The sequence below is a fragment of the Toxotes jaculatrix genome, chromosome 12 (assembly GCF_017976425.1).
Source record: "Toxotes jaculatrix isolate fToxJac2 chromosome 12, fToxJac2.pri, whole genome shotgun sequence".
In the NCBI taxonomy this organism is placed as follows: domain Eukaryota; kingdom Metazoa; phylum Chordata; class Actinopteri; family Toxotidae; genus Toxotes; species Toxotes jaculatrix.
The window spans coordinates 20,804,621-20,818,810 of record NC_054405.1 but is presented as its reverse complement, the minus strand read 5'-3'; the positions used below and the strand labels follow the sequence as shown (position 1 = coordinate 20,818,810).

The 14,190-nt window shown below is 40.7% G+C and overlaps 1 protein-coding gene across 2 annotated transcripts in view; it reads right to left on the bottom strand.

Moving 5' to 3' along the window:
* Nucleotides 1-1,718: 1,718 nt before the first annotated feature.
* Nucleotides 1,719-14,190, bottom strand: part of nbeaa (neurobeachin a) — a 90,898-nt gene continuing 78,426 nt past the window's right edge. Inside the window, exons 40-62 of one of the 2 annotated variants that reach the window (XM_041051727.1) lie at nucleotides 13,973-14,081; nucleotides 13,721-13,887; nucleotides 12,487-12,611; nucleotides 12,240-12,389; nucleotides 12,122-12,154; nucleotides 11,608-11,744; nucleotides 11,254-11,371; nucleotides 10,606-10,708; nucleotides 10,360-10,475; nucleotides 9,144-9,256; nucleotides 8,699-8,839; nucleotides 8,465-8,584; nucleotides 7,992-8,144; nucleotides 7,704-7,868; nucleotides 7,224-7,313; nucleotides 6,282-6,474; nucleotides 5,700-5,771; nucleotides 5,300-5,455; nucleotides 4,735-4,905; nucleotides 4,521-4,622; nucleotides 3,879-4,075; nucleotides 3,553-3,704; nucleotides 1,719-3,253 (exon numbers count right to left, since the gene is read on the bottom strand). In XM_041051727.1, coding sequence (XP_040907661.1) covers nucleotides 3,163-3,253; nucleotides 3,553-3,704; nucleotides 3,879-4,075; nucleotides 4,521-4,622; nucleotides 4,735-4,905; nucleotides 5,300-5,455; nucleotides 5,700-5,771; nucleotides 6,282-6,474; nucleotides 7,224-7,313; nucleotides 7,704-7,868; nucleotides 7,992-8,144; nucleotides 8,465-8,584; nucleotides 8,699-8,839; nucleotides 9,144-9,256; nucleotides 10,360-10,475; nucleotides 10,606-10,708; nucleotides 11,254-11,371; nucleotides 11,608-11,744; nucleotides 12,122-12,154; nucleotides 12,240-12,389; nucleotides 12,487-12,611; nucleotides 13,721-13,887; nucleotides 13,973-14,081 — 2,974 coding nt within the window. In that variant the 3' untranslated portion in view covers nucleotides 1,719-3,162. The remainder of the gene's footprint in view (nucleotides 3,254-3,552; nucleotides 3,705-3,878; nucleotides 4,076-4,520; nucleotides 4,623-4,734; nucleotides 4,906-5,299; nucleotides 5,456-5,699; nucleotides 5,772-6,281; nucleotides 6,475-7,223; nucleotides 7,314-7,703; nucleotides 7,869-7,991; nucleotides 8,145-8,464; nucleotides 8,585-8,698; nucleotides 8,840-9,143; nucleotides 9,257-10,359; nucleotides 10,476-10,605; nucleotides 10,709-11,253; nucleotides 11,372-11,607; nucleotides 11,745-12,121; nucleotides 12,155-12,239; nucleotides 12,390-12,486; nucleotides 12,612-13,720; nucleotides 13,888-13,972; nucleotides 14,082-14,190) is intronic. The other variant, XM_041051726.1, reaches the window with a different exon arrangement.

Here is a 14,190-nt window from a genome sequence, read left to right as displayed (position 1 = left end):
TTAAAATAATATTAAAGATCATTACTTTGTACAGAAATGCATGCTTAGTGTATGTCTCAGTTGTTCAATGAGGCTTTGGGATGCTGTAACTCTTTCTTTTCTTTTTCTTTTTTTAACCAAACAAAGGGTAAGATGCCTTGAAAAGTGCCAGATTGGTTCATGTTTCCCCAGGTTCAGTAAAAAGAGGTTGCTCAAATGAGATTACAGTGGTGCTGTGGATCTTGAAGGTGAGAAAGAAATGAAGGTTGTAGACTATTGACAGGCAGGCAGCCTCTGACTGCAGCAACAGACAGACCGGGTCAAAAGTGGCAGAAACTACAAGATGAAATTCTGGTCCTGAAAGACAGGTCTACCAGCATAACGGATTACCCGCTCTTGCCTGTCAGCTCATATGGAGTCTGATCGCAGTCTCCATAGTGACTGAAGCATGAGAGCTCTGTGCAGCTGTCAGCCTTGTGTGTATTCCAGACTTAAGCTACAGTCACAGTTGTTTCTGCTCAAAATACATTATTATAAAAAAAATATTGTGAGATGTAGTTTCTCTACAAAGATACATCCCACATTCAGAGCAAACAATCTGAAAAAGGTTCATTCATCTTTGTCACATCTTTTCACCAAATCCAATAACAATGAAAAAACACTGAAGGCTCAGATAGCAGTGATGGTGGCCATAAACAATGGAAAGAGTCAGATCTGTCAGTGTTCTTCATGACAGATCCTCATTGTTCGCACATTAATCTGTGCTTTTCAGGTGGTGATGTATCAAAGCCAAACTATTGTATATATGCTGGAACAGTTTAGTCATGAAAGCTTCTTTAGGAATTAGCTCACAAAGACTCACAAGAAGTGGAGTAAATGCAATGCTTTTGTTTAGAATTTGGATTATAAATGAGATTTGTGATTCTCTTGTAAATTTAGAAGGATTAATGTAGTATAATCACTGTGATTACACTGTGAATACATTGTAAATACACTTGTACATTAAGCGTTTTTTTTTATTAGTTATCTCATCTATTTTGGCATCAGAAAATAAAAGTACACAAATAAAGTAACTGAATGAAACCCCAAAAGCAAACAAAGAGCATGAGGATTTTTTTCTAGTTTCATGATGACATTCCTTCAGCTACACAGCGTGTACAGAGGTCTCACTAACAACTGGTGCATTATTTCAGCTCTGTATGCAAACCAGTCAAGAGGTTATTATGCCCAGAGCTTACAGAGGTGGTACAAAAGATGATGGTTTGAAATAACTGCTAAAAACATTTGTTTTCAAGTTGACCAAGCGGTAAAATCACTATTTCAGTCTGATGGTGTTTAAAAGAATAATGCTAAAGCTAATGTTTTGCCAGTTTTCCCAACTGTGTTTAGATTGCATCTATCTCTAGAGTCTCTTGAAACCATTTTAGGAAGGAGGATTCCTTTTAGACTGGTGTCTCATAAATGCCACGTGACTGATGTCTTACTGGTGTCCATTAAGCACAAAAGAAATCTTTGGTGAAACAGAACATGTGGCCAATGAAAAGTCAAGTCATCAAATTCTTTGCATATTTTATTTTTCTTATCATGATTTTTTTTTCAACTCACACATGTCATATTTTACATCTTTGCAATAAAACATGAATACAATAGTTTTTAGGGTTTCATAGATCCAAAAATATTTAACCTTTTTTTGGATACGTAAGTTGAACCTGTCGATAGAGTATGTGCATGTGCGCATTTGATCAAGATGGCTTCACACATACAGTACATCTCACATTTCATCCCCTCTCCTCCCTCCTTCCCACCTCTATCAGCTACAGAATCATGATATTGCTTACAACTGTGAGGTTGTAAAACTTAATAATCACACATGAGCTCAACGTTTTAAATACAAACATCAATGCACAAATAATCCCGTAGGGAAAATGGACCTAAACAAAATGGCAGCCGACCAGAAAGAACCAAGCTAATAAATAATGATATGTGATTGGTGCAAAGTGCAAATACAAAACAAACTTTTACATTGATTTGATTCTCTTTTTTTAAATAATCAACAAATGTGGGTAAGTGAAGGTTTCCTTTGCGGTTTCAGTCTTATTCAGCTGATTAAGTCTCCCACCAAGCCTGAACCAAGACTATATGTACATATTTGACAAAACAATCACCAAATATACAAAGGAAATCATGTCAGTCTTGTGGTTGTCATCTGTGGTGGCACTGGCAAGACCTCTTTATCATTACCATCTCCGGCAAAACAATCACCATCCTTGACACTGCCGTTACTATCATCAGTCTTGTCAACATTATAATAATTATTACACAATATTTTACATACAGCAAGTCATTAATAAATTAAAGGTGATAAGCGTAGTTTGTGTAGTGAAAGAACAAGTGTAGGCTCTGAAGGAAGCAGAGCCTTATTTACATAAAAATCAGACTTAACCCTGCTGTGGGTAAAAGAAAAAACAAATAAAATTAACATTAGAAAATAAAATAAACACTAATAAAATCAAATAAGATAAAATAAAGTAAAATCATACCCCAGGCAATTTTTCAAGAGTTAATTTAAGATCAAGCCAATAGCACCGGTTTTTGAATAGTGGGTGGGGCTGGTTCATTTCTGACCATTTCGAATCAGTTTAGACACATTGAAGGAGTCTTAATTCATAGTCCACCCAAATAATTCCTACACTGAACTCCCCTCAAACGATAAGTATTGAACAAAATCTTAAAACAAGAAAAAGAAAAGAGAAAACAAAACTAAAGTTCATTGTCTGTGAAGCATTAAGCGTACCAGGAAGAGCAACTGCACCATCCTGTGAGTGGTACGGGTATGATCAACCTCTACAAGGTCTGCTTGACTTGCTCTTTTTCCCCATTCCGCAGTCTGTCTATTTTATTAGCAGGTTTTGGTGTGTATCTTCGGGGTATTATGTGTCTGTGGTTACACACGTGTGTGTACTTACACGTATGCACAGAGGAAGTTATTTCCAGCAGCGCTGCTGCATCCTCACATCAAGTAAACTTCTCAACGGAATAGAGCCTAAGGTCCGGTACTTGTTTTTCCTTCCTCTCAGTACCTGTAGTTTCCCCACGTTGCAGATACACAGCAGAATGCATCAAGTCTCCTTTCCCTCTTGTTCTTCTCTCCTCTCCACCCTCCTCTTCCTCAAGCTGTCCACCTCAGTACCTGTTCTGGTGTTCGTAGTGCCAGCGGTTGAAGTCTATGTTGAAAGCCACAATGCTGCCGGACGCCATGCCAGTGATCAGAGTCCTGAGAGAAGAGCGCAGAGAGTGTCACATCCATAAACCAAACTATACACCTCCTCTATGAAACACTTTTTTTTTTTTTTCAGGTTTGCAGGGCACCAAACAATTTACTCATTGTACAATCCTCCAGGCCTTGGGCATCATCTGAGGTTTGGGTAAAATAACTGCCTCACTACAGATCACTCAGTATTCTCTGCTGTCTCCTTGGAGGTGACCCAGTTTTTTCCAACAACAGTAGTCTTTCAGAAAACACAGCCCTGAATTTGGCTGCCGTCTTACAAACGGTCACCCTGTCTGTTTTACCTCTGGTCATGTGAGAGGTCCATGGCACGGATGCCAGCATCACACCCTGGGTAGATGTAAAGCTGTTTGAAGTCGCACGCCTGCCACACCTCCACAACGCCGTTATCACCTCCTGTCACCAAGTTCTGTCCGTCGCTGCTCAACAGGATTGCCTGGTGAGAGAGCAAGAAGAGAAAGAGAGAGGTTAAAAGAGGCTCCAGCGTGCCAGACAACAGTATACTGCATTGTTTATGAGTAAATGAGAAAAGTATTCATGCAAAAATATACACCAAAAAAATAGTATTACATAATGTTGACACAGACAGTGTCAACTCCAAGAGCCTTACCCGTGTGGAATCGTTGACCTCCATTTGTGCCAGTAGTTTTCCATTTATGCTGAAGTTGCAGAAGCGGCCTCTCTCATAGTAGATGATGCAGTGGCCTTCGCTGGACACTGAGATGAGGCGGGGCCGCTGGCACAGCTCTGGCCCCTCCAGGGCCCTAAGGAGGTCCCCTGTGATAGTGTGGACCAGGCATGGGCCCTCTGAGGAGCAAAACCAAAGCAAGTTGGTGTAAAAGCTGTTTTTTAATCGAACAGCTTTGGTGTTGATGAAATTATCCTAAATGTTGAGCAGGCAGTTGTCAGTGTATTTGTATGTGGGCACAACGCAGAACAAATGTAATATTCCCAGGACACTCTCCATGTTGACGTTTTATGTTTACATGTGTCAGTAAAGGAAAGCAGTTTTTTAAATCTAATATAGTCTACCGGAAATGTCCTGAGCAAAGGGCATTCCAGTCTAGACAGAAAACAATAAGAGAACTGACATTTGCTCACCGGCTTTGTGAGGCTGTTGTATTAGTACTATTGTGATAAATCTGAGGGTTTAAATGTTTATTTCATTTTTTTTTTCATATTTTTTTAATATTCACTGTGGAACTACTTTAATAAATCAAAATGTAAAATTTGGTTCAGAAGACATACAAACCTTTAGCTCCACTGATGACCAATCCCAGCTCTGCACAGACAGACACACACACCACCTCGTGGTCATGTCCTGTCAGTACTGCCCTGGGAGCAGGATAGTCACCTGGAAGAGAAATCACAGTTAGAGAGACATCACCACTCTGTTTAGAAACCTCCCATTCCTGTTTCTGAGACACACAGAGACAGATTCACATTCACACCATGCCACCACTCACTGTTGTTAGGGTTGTCCCCTATAATGTGGTGTCGTCCACTCCAGTACCACAGAAGAAGAGTGGCATCTCTGGAGCCTGACACGATGTAGCAGTCGCCTCCGATGTAGGACTCTGACCTAGCCAGACACGTCACCACATCCCAGTGGCCAAAAACTATCTGGGTCAGCTTTCCTGTGGAGAGGAAGGAGGAAGACGGCTAAGTCTGTGTGTGCCCTCAATTCAAGCTTTTGAAGGCCATGGCTGTTTAACTTCCAAGATGAAAATGCACTTCAAGATGGCGGGTTAAACAGTGTGTCACCTGTTTAAATCTCTGGACTAATAAATACAATAATCCATATTTAAAAGAAAGTAGCTCTCCAAATCTCCCCTAGATCAATAAATACAAAGAAAAATGCAAATGTATGACTCCACATAATCCACATTTAAAGTAGGACCTCTGACAGAATCTCAAATCGCAGCTTTAGTAAAAAAAAAAGAAAGAAAAGAATCATCTGACAGCTAATAACACATTTCTACTGTACTTAATGCGCAACATGTCTTAAACAGTAAATAATACGAAACCTACCAGTTTCAGTGGAGTAAACACGGAAGCTCTTGTCCCAGAAGCCGCAGACCAGGATGTAGCGGTTGTCGGCAGTAACCACAAAACAGTGTGTGTTGATTTGGATGCTCTGGTCCACCAGGTCAGTGATCTGACGCTTGTTCACGCCTGAGTTGTTTGCTACATGGGTGAACAGAGATGTTGTAGGTTAATGAGGGCATATAGATGTAATACCGTTAACAAGCTGTCTAATGAACTCTTCTAACCTTTCTGGATAGTTCATTGCTCAGGTCAGTGTGAACTACCACCCCCCAACATTATCCTACAGTCACATACTTAATGAACTAATCTGGGTGGAAGTTTTCAGTACTATCTGAACTGCCAAAACCAATAAAATTTGCTCAGGAAATTTTTGTGCACTGACCTATGAGAGGGTCCATCTCAATGGGTAGATGATGAGCTTGTTCTAAGGAGTATCCTGGAGCTCCACGGAGGCCTGGGGGGTTGGGTGGGGGGGTTATTGACAGTCATACAATCACACATGTACATATATGCACCATAAAACAGTGAATGTTAAATGCTAATCCACATCCTTTCATATTATCAACTGGTCACATGCTCTCTAATGAAAGCTCTGATGCAAGCTTATGGTAAAAAAAAAAATAAGAGCCTGGTGTGGCAATCAATAACAAAACTGCCTTATTGCCCTGCATAATCACTTTACCATAGTTAATTATACGTAGCCTGCTGTGCTAATGAAGCAGTTAATGAGGTTAATTGAGGCTTTAATTAACAAATATTTCTATGTCAACATACAGGGTGAGGATAAAATCAGAGTAATAACCAATATAATAAAATCCAACACAACAGGACCAAAAACTATGGGCTCAATAATTACCACTGAAAAGAACTAACATTTCACTGAGTTCACTGATAAACCGACTAACAACAACAGTAGCCAACTGCAAACACATATTCTACACACGTATTCAACACTGGCACTCACCGACTGTGTTGTGCCAGCGGTTGACTGCGAACAGCCGGCTACATGTGACAGTGACGGCAGCTGGTATGCTGAGGTGAGGGAGCGTGTTGGCTGCGACATGTGTGACAGGGGAGTTGGAAGGGAACTTGAGCACCATGATGACATCCTGCTGCATCTGATCCTTAAACATCAGAGGGCTCTGGGGAAGGAAACACTGGTGAGACAGACAGAGAAAGAGAGGGGAACAGAGAGGGAGAGGAAAAGAGAAGGGCAGAGCGAGGAGGGAAGGTTGGGAGGAGAGGAGAGGAGAGGAAGGGGGAATGGAGACGGAGGAGGAGGGAGAGACAGAACAGATGGGACAGAGGGAGGGAAGGGAAAAGGTATATTAGTGGGAGCACAGGGTCAGAGCAGGTACACACACTGAGGGTGGCTCTAGGTCCAGGAGAGGAGATGGAGGCACTGGTTGGTCTGGGTTCAGGATTGACAGGTTTGGGTTGACATGGATGGCTCTGATGTGGAGACACTGAGGCCTCATGTTGCTGAGGGTAGCAGGGAGGACAGAGAGGCTAACACCAGGGCAGGACTTGCTTTGAGAAAAAACGTCATTACATACACTTGTATGTAATATAATTTCACAAATCCATTCACCTTGGTAATGGAAGCCATTCATATCAGTAGACTGTGTAGACTAGTACTAATTGGTGCATAGGACTAAAATGTCTTAGAATGCCTAATTTGAAATCTATACATACAAACCTTTAAACCTGTATTTACAAAAAAACATAAGAAAAGATGCTTAATAAGAACCTCTCAATAAAATGCCACTGCAAAAACTTTGTAAGTGTATCTCTGTTTTGTATTTCAGTAGCTCTACAGCTGAGGTCTGAGATGTGTGCACAACATACAGAGTGTGTCTGTGAAACTAATTAAAGTAAAATTTGATGGAGAGGCGAGTTTTCTCACCAGGTGCATGGCGGAGGAGCGAGGTGGGTGTGGCTCTATCAGCAGCTGGGAAGGGATCTGACCGCAGAGCTGAATCTGCGTCTCAATGACCTACAGTCGGAGAAACAGAGCTGATGTTAACATGGCGGACGAAGAGGAAAGTTAAATATTATTCAGAAACATAAAAATAAGATTTGGAAAATCACATTAGTCCCCTTTGACTTACTTTACTAAATATACATGTTTTTCTGAGCATGATTCCTGAACTACATGCATGTACTGCATGTATTCATCCCTAGGAAGAACTATTTAAAAACATTTTTAGGCCATGAAGAGTAATTATCTAGTAAATATTTGCATCTCTTTAAACAATACACCAATCTGATGCTACTACATGATCCTGAAGAAATCTTGCTATTGAGGCATGAGAACGAGGGGGAGATTTCTGCACTGTAATAATCAATTTGTGAGTCAAACAAGAGCGATGTGTTGGAAACCAACCTCACGCTGCGCAGCATCTAAATTGTCCAGGTTGACTGCTCCCTCATAGGACAAGAAGTTGAACACATTGAGAGCCCGGACTGCTTCTGGCCCCCGCTGCTTGTAACCAAATATTAGATCGATCCACTGGTGAAGCTGGCACGACACAAACTCACTCTCCAAAGCCTGGTCATGTGCAGGGAGAGGCAGAAAGAGGTCAAAAATGTGTTCCAGTGAATATAAAGGCAAAAACAAAAGGCTTTTCTTTTAACTTTTAATATTTTAGTAAAGACTGTCTGTGTCTCTCACCATCCGGTTAATGCGGACAAAGTCTTCAGGTTTCTTGGCCCAGGCAGGAAGCTCCACGTCACACACAGGAACTCCATCATCACGCATCCCGAGCTCATACTCATTACTGTTGACAAACATCTCAGGCAAATAGTAGAACTCTGGGATCAGCTCCTAATGGACACAACAGATTCACATTGTCTACTGTCAACAAAATGATTACGTCCAAAATCTGCAACGATAATAAAGACACTCCCTGTACATTTAAAGACCTTTAAAGTAAAACTCTAATAACTAGCAATATGTATGTTTTCAAACAAAAATATCTTTAACCTATTCAGCTGAAAAACACTGTACTTTTGGTGCTTAGAGTTGTTTGTATTTTCAAGTTATGTCTAAGTACGACTGATTACAGGTTGATTTTTTTTGTTTTTTAATAATCATAACCAGTCACTTCAGAAAGGTCGCTCCTTCAGCCCATTAGGATTAGCTACCTTGACATCAGCTGTGTCCCTCTGGCAGTTCCTCCACGAGCGGCCGATGCCAGAGAAGGCTCTCTCTGGATGGTCAAACTTGCTGTCATTGGCGTTGAGGAAAAATGTAGTGAAAGGCTCCTACAGGCACAAGAATGGACAAATTCATTTAAAAAAAAAAGCCTTGGGTGTCTGGCATGCGTTCAAATAGCTGCTGAGGGTTATAGTATGTAAATGTCTTAAGCTGGTACTCACTATTCTGAGCATCCACATCAGTGTTGAATGAGCAGTAGAGTATAGGGTTGTATAGTGGTGAGAAGGCGTGCTGTCGTCGTCCCATGTCTCGTAGCGTTCTGCATAAAACGCCGCTCGCTTGGGATTCAGTGCACCGATTGGCTAGAAGAAACCAGAGAGAAATAATCAGCTTAAGTCAGCAATTATAAAAGAAACCATACATGCAGTTTGCTTCTTTTCTTTTCAAAGAAGATTTCATACATAATTCTTTAAAACGGTCAATGCTCTGACAATAAAACTAACAAGCTCATGTCCATTTTGATCCTCTATAGGAGGAGGGAATGCATTTTCCTGCTATACCTTATATGAGTGGTACTCATATACAATATATGAGTGGTACTACTTGACATGTGTTTTAGTATTGTCTTAGTAGCAGTAAGTGTTGGTGTGTCTGAGGGCTCCTAACCTTGGAGAGGTCTCTGAAGTTGCCAGGTAGAGTGAGATCGAGCTCCTCTGAATCATAGTTGGTCAAGACCCAGGGGAAGATAGGATACTGGTTCAGATCATTATAGGTCCTCCCTGCACAGACAAAGGATGGACAGGAGAGGAATATAATGACAAAGTGGACCTAGAGATAAACATTATTCCATTATATACAGTTTTTTTTACAACATCGCTTTAATTATGACATTACATGTGACCAAACTGTAAAAATGTGACTGACAGCACCATTGCTACTAATTTTCAGGCTTCAAAACCTCCACAACTAATAATTCAGGCTCAAGCTCAAACATTTAATTAGTGAGGCTAACTTGTGAGCAAAGATTAAGTGCCAGAATGGTATTACAATTACGCCAACCAAGGTTGTATTAGTGTGATAAAAGACGATCCAACTGAGACAGGCATAAAAGCGCAAGCTGTTGACAAACTGCTACATGCCAGCATATGAAAAGGCTTTTATACAAATTTTCACTGGCTGCCATTTATCTAGTTGTGCATTAGAACTTCATTCTGCATTTCCATTACATGCATCTATCAAGGTTGTACTGAGAGATATTTCTATATCTGTAAAACTGAAACGCTCCAGTACATAAAGGACTTAGAAGCAAAATAAAATAGCAAATAGCTGTAGTAATTATTTTCAATTCATTCCTTATATTATTTGGTGCATTGTCCATTGGCATTGTGGCTGCATTTATTTATGTATTTTTGTATGTATATGTATTTCCAGGTCACACTGGTGACAAACAGCAGATGAGCTCATACTGTAACTGATGAAGGTTTATGTTCTTCAGCTCTTCCAGGTTCTTTGTCTGGTCTTTTCAATAAAGTCTTTTTTGACACTGGCTTTTTTATTCATGCACATGGAGATAAAAACAAACAAGACGAGTCTGCAGTTTATGACTGTGGAGTTATTTTTGAACAACACAGCACAACAGGAACTGTCAGAGCAACAAAAGTTCAGACTAGAAAAATCATCACAGCAAATAATCACGAAATAATCAGTATCACATGGTAGAAAGTGAGAAAATGAGGAAGTATTCTTTCAACTAATTGAAATGTTAGGTCTCAGAAAAAGGAAGACTAACCAGTACATTTATTATTTAGATGCTAAATGCAGAGTAAGAGACTTAGCAGAATGAGAGGTAATGAAATATGACTGAAAGTCATAAGGACTTTACCTGCTATAGTGTTGAGGAACATGAGGTACTCAAAGTTGGATATCTCTCTCCTCTGCCAGCGCTGTGTCATGTTGGACGACTTGAAGAGCTGACGAGGGGTGGCCAAGGAAATCCGTCTGGGACACACGGGGGGGGGGGGGGGGGGGGGGGGGCACACATTGGAATTGATTTCCTTTTTATCAAACCAGAAAACCGCCATTCAAACACAGAAAAGTAGTGGACCAGCTGATCACACTTTGGACCTACCTGGCCTGTGGGAGGCCGTAACTCGTTCCTACCCCGACCCGTGGGAGACTGTAAACCACCCTTTTGACTGTGGCCTGGTCAGGGAAGTTAAACATCACAGACGCTGGAGGGAGGAAGAGACAACATATAGTGAGCATCTTATACTGGGACATTATTTTGAGTGGCTGCATAGAAATTAAATTAAATTGTAGTGATCTTCATTCTGAACTGTGTCAGACAATAACAAAGCACTTCACTGCAGAAGGAAAGATTGAGTGTCATCATACTTGGAATAATAATGCTGGAAAGTCACAAGACAGAAAATACATTTACATAACAAGGCTATACCCCTAATACTAATTTGACTTTACTCTGCCCTTATTGCATCTGCAGTGTTATTCAAATGTTTTTATCAGTGTTTTAATTTAATGTTTTACTTACTACTTAGTAGTAAGTATAGTAAGCTAGAACAATTTTATTCAGTCAAATTTTGTTATTAGTTTCTGGTAATAGATGTTGGTGTCAGGTCCTTTTTTGTTATCATGTACACAAAACAATTTTTTAGAGATCCTCTATCATTAATGATGGCAAAAAGGTTTTGCCATGCCACCCATTAAATCAACTGATGTGAGTATGTTAATGTAAGTACTAAGAAATGTGCAGACATACTTCTGTTGGCCATGAAGACCTCTAGTCCAGTATTCTGCAGCAGGTAGCGTCTGGAAAAGACAGCGCGGATCTCACTGAACATCCATTTGCCGTGCAGACCCTCTGAGTAGGCCAGTACCTGTTGAGGACGGACAAATATTGAACAAAAACATTTTAACACATAGAAAACCCTATATATAGAAATGAATCCCACACTGTTGGGTTTAGTAAGTGAAAAGCTGTAAGTAAAAATGTAAATTATCAAGCTTAAGATTTCTGTCCCATCTCCCAAAGAATGTGGTCTTAATCTTTTTTTAGTTTCCTTTTCCCTTTCCCTGTATTGAACAATACTAAAGAAAGACAGCTTGCCCTCACTTTAGCATCAGTCTTCTTGAATGTAGAATCCTCTTCATCCACCTCAAAGTAGATCTCAGTAGTAGTGATGGACAGAGTGCCTCGAGCCACCACCACTGGAGCTACCAACTGAGCTGGAGTACTCAGAACCACGGGGCCTAGGGGGACAGTGGTATTACTTAGACTTTCGGTAGTCACAGGCAGGTAGATAGGTACGCATAGCACTGACAAGATCATAGCGCACAAAAGTAATAAGCAATCATCACACACACAACAGATAACCAAATGGCATTCACGCCGTAATAGTCATTTCATGTTAGTTAAGATTGATCATTTATTCGCTTCTTCTACTTTCCTACTATTGTAAACAACTCAATCATGTGTGTAAGTCAGAGAGGAACCGCTGGATTAATTCAGGTCTTTGGTCTGTTTGCATCAGCATCAGTTTTTAGTAAATTATGATTTAATTGTCTTGAGTCAGATAAATCAGCTGAATGGTTAGAGTGACTGCAAAACTTTCAAATGCCCAACTTGCCTTTGGAGGTAAAAAGTCTTGGACGGAAACGAACTAAAAACAAGAGTCATAGACAGTTTTCTGTTTAGTCGTACTGCAGCACAGTGCCTGTGGGTGTGCGCCTGCGTGTGCATCTTACCTGCAAGGTTATCAATCTCTTTTTCCTGCAGGAGGCTGACAGTGTCATCATCTCCCTCCAGCATTAACTCCGCCTCTGGGTTCTGCGTGACCACTGACTGGCTGCGGAAATTCTTTTTCGACTTAAGCCCCTCCTCCTCCTCTTCTGTACCTGTGTGTGTTGTTAAGTGTGCGTGTGAGGATTGTGTGTATGCAAAAAGTAGGTACTGACCAAATACAATATATTTATGTGAGTATACATTACACACCGTAATCTTCCAGAGTTTTGAGTGACACATCAGCGTGAGTGGATCCAAAGGCATTTCGCACAAATCTCCGTCTCCTCCTCAGGTCGTCCTCCCAGTAGTCTAAACGCCAGAAGTCATGTAATTGGCTGAAGACATTAAAAGGGGAGGAGCAAAGGTGAGTCATTTCAGAGGTGAGAGGCATACACGGTGTACATTTGTGAAAGTAAAGTTAAAGCTTGAAGCTGAAGTCACAGGTGCATGGCATTTATGTTGGTAATTTCCAAAACTAATTTCCTACAGAGAAAAGGCTCTTCTGTATTGGGATACAGGGCAGTATTTGACCATAGGGCTGAGTCTAAATAACCTTTCCACAGCCTCCTGCAATCACCAATAACTGGCTTTAAGCTGAGAGAAAAAACATAAAATTGACTTATGTAGTCTATAGAGCTTTTTATGAAGAAAACAGACGAAGATGAAGGTCTAGTCTGAGAAGTGTGATGGAAATTTTGCCTAATAGGAACAAAAGTTTAAAAATATCATCAGGGCCTGAGCACTTCAGATGCAATTGAACTTTGATTAGTTTTTTTTTTTTTTCTCTGAGCGCAAGAGGTGTTCATTAACAGCCTGTACGTTGTGGTATACAATTTGCTTCATCAACAGTGACATGAGGAAGACATGCTTCAGATGTTGCAAGTCACATGTCCTCAAATTAAATCACATGTCCTTAGCTGCCAGCCTGGAGGCAGATCTGGATAAAAAGCAATCACTGAGGTAATGTGTGTATGTGAGTGTGCTAAATAAGGAGATCAGTCTCACACAGCTACCAGGCAGCTGTCTGTGTGTGCTGTAGTTGATGTACAATAAATTATGTTAAATGATGAATCCTGATTTACACGTACCATAATATCTTGTATCAAGAAATTATCATGGCTACAATCTGAAAGCTTGACATAGATTTTCTGAGTCTGTGATGTGAAGCTGATGACAGTCTACTGGGTTTATGAATTTATGATGCAGAGTAATACAAATAAAAGAAATAATACACAGTGGCAATATGTTAAAATGATTTGGACCACACATGATGGACGGCGCTGACTTAATAATCACTTCACACACTAATACCATTTTCTCATTACATGCAAGAAGCGCCCCATGGGAGCACTCAACCAGCGTAATGCCTCCTGTCAAATGACATCCTGTGAAATGGCAATCTAAAAATGTCCCAGAGTATAATCTGACAAGTAGTTCCTCTCACCTCTGTGACATTGTCCCCCACGCCCCATGCTTATTGGTCAGAATGTTGAGGATCTTCTGCTTCAGCTGGTTAGCTGTCACATGATCTCTGTGCTTAGCGGCGCTGATGAGGTGATCGCACATTTTCTCCTCTTCCCTCCGGTCCGCAGCGTACTGGGCACAATTAGACTGGAGGAGAGCGGACGGTAAAGAGTTAAACAGGAAACACAAACAGTGAGAAACCACTGTCAAAGATGAGGAGATTGTGGTTTACCTCGAATTCAGCATGTTTGTGTACATCCTCAGCCCTCTGTCTGTTCAGGATGAACTCTGCTTCATTGGCCACACGCACAATATGATCCTTCATGGCGTGGCACAGAAGTCTGGTGAAGGAGTGAGGACCATGGGGACATGACAAAGATTAAAAACATTAGAAACACCAATTTAATTTTTTTGTATTGTACTTTAATTAAGATTTGGACCAATACTCTA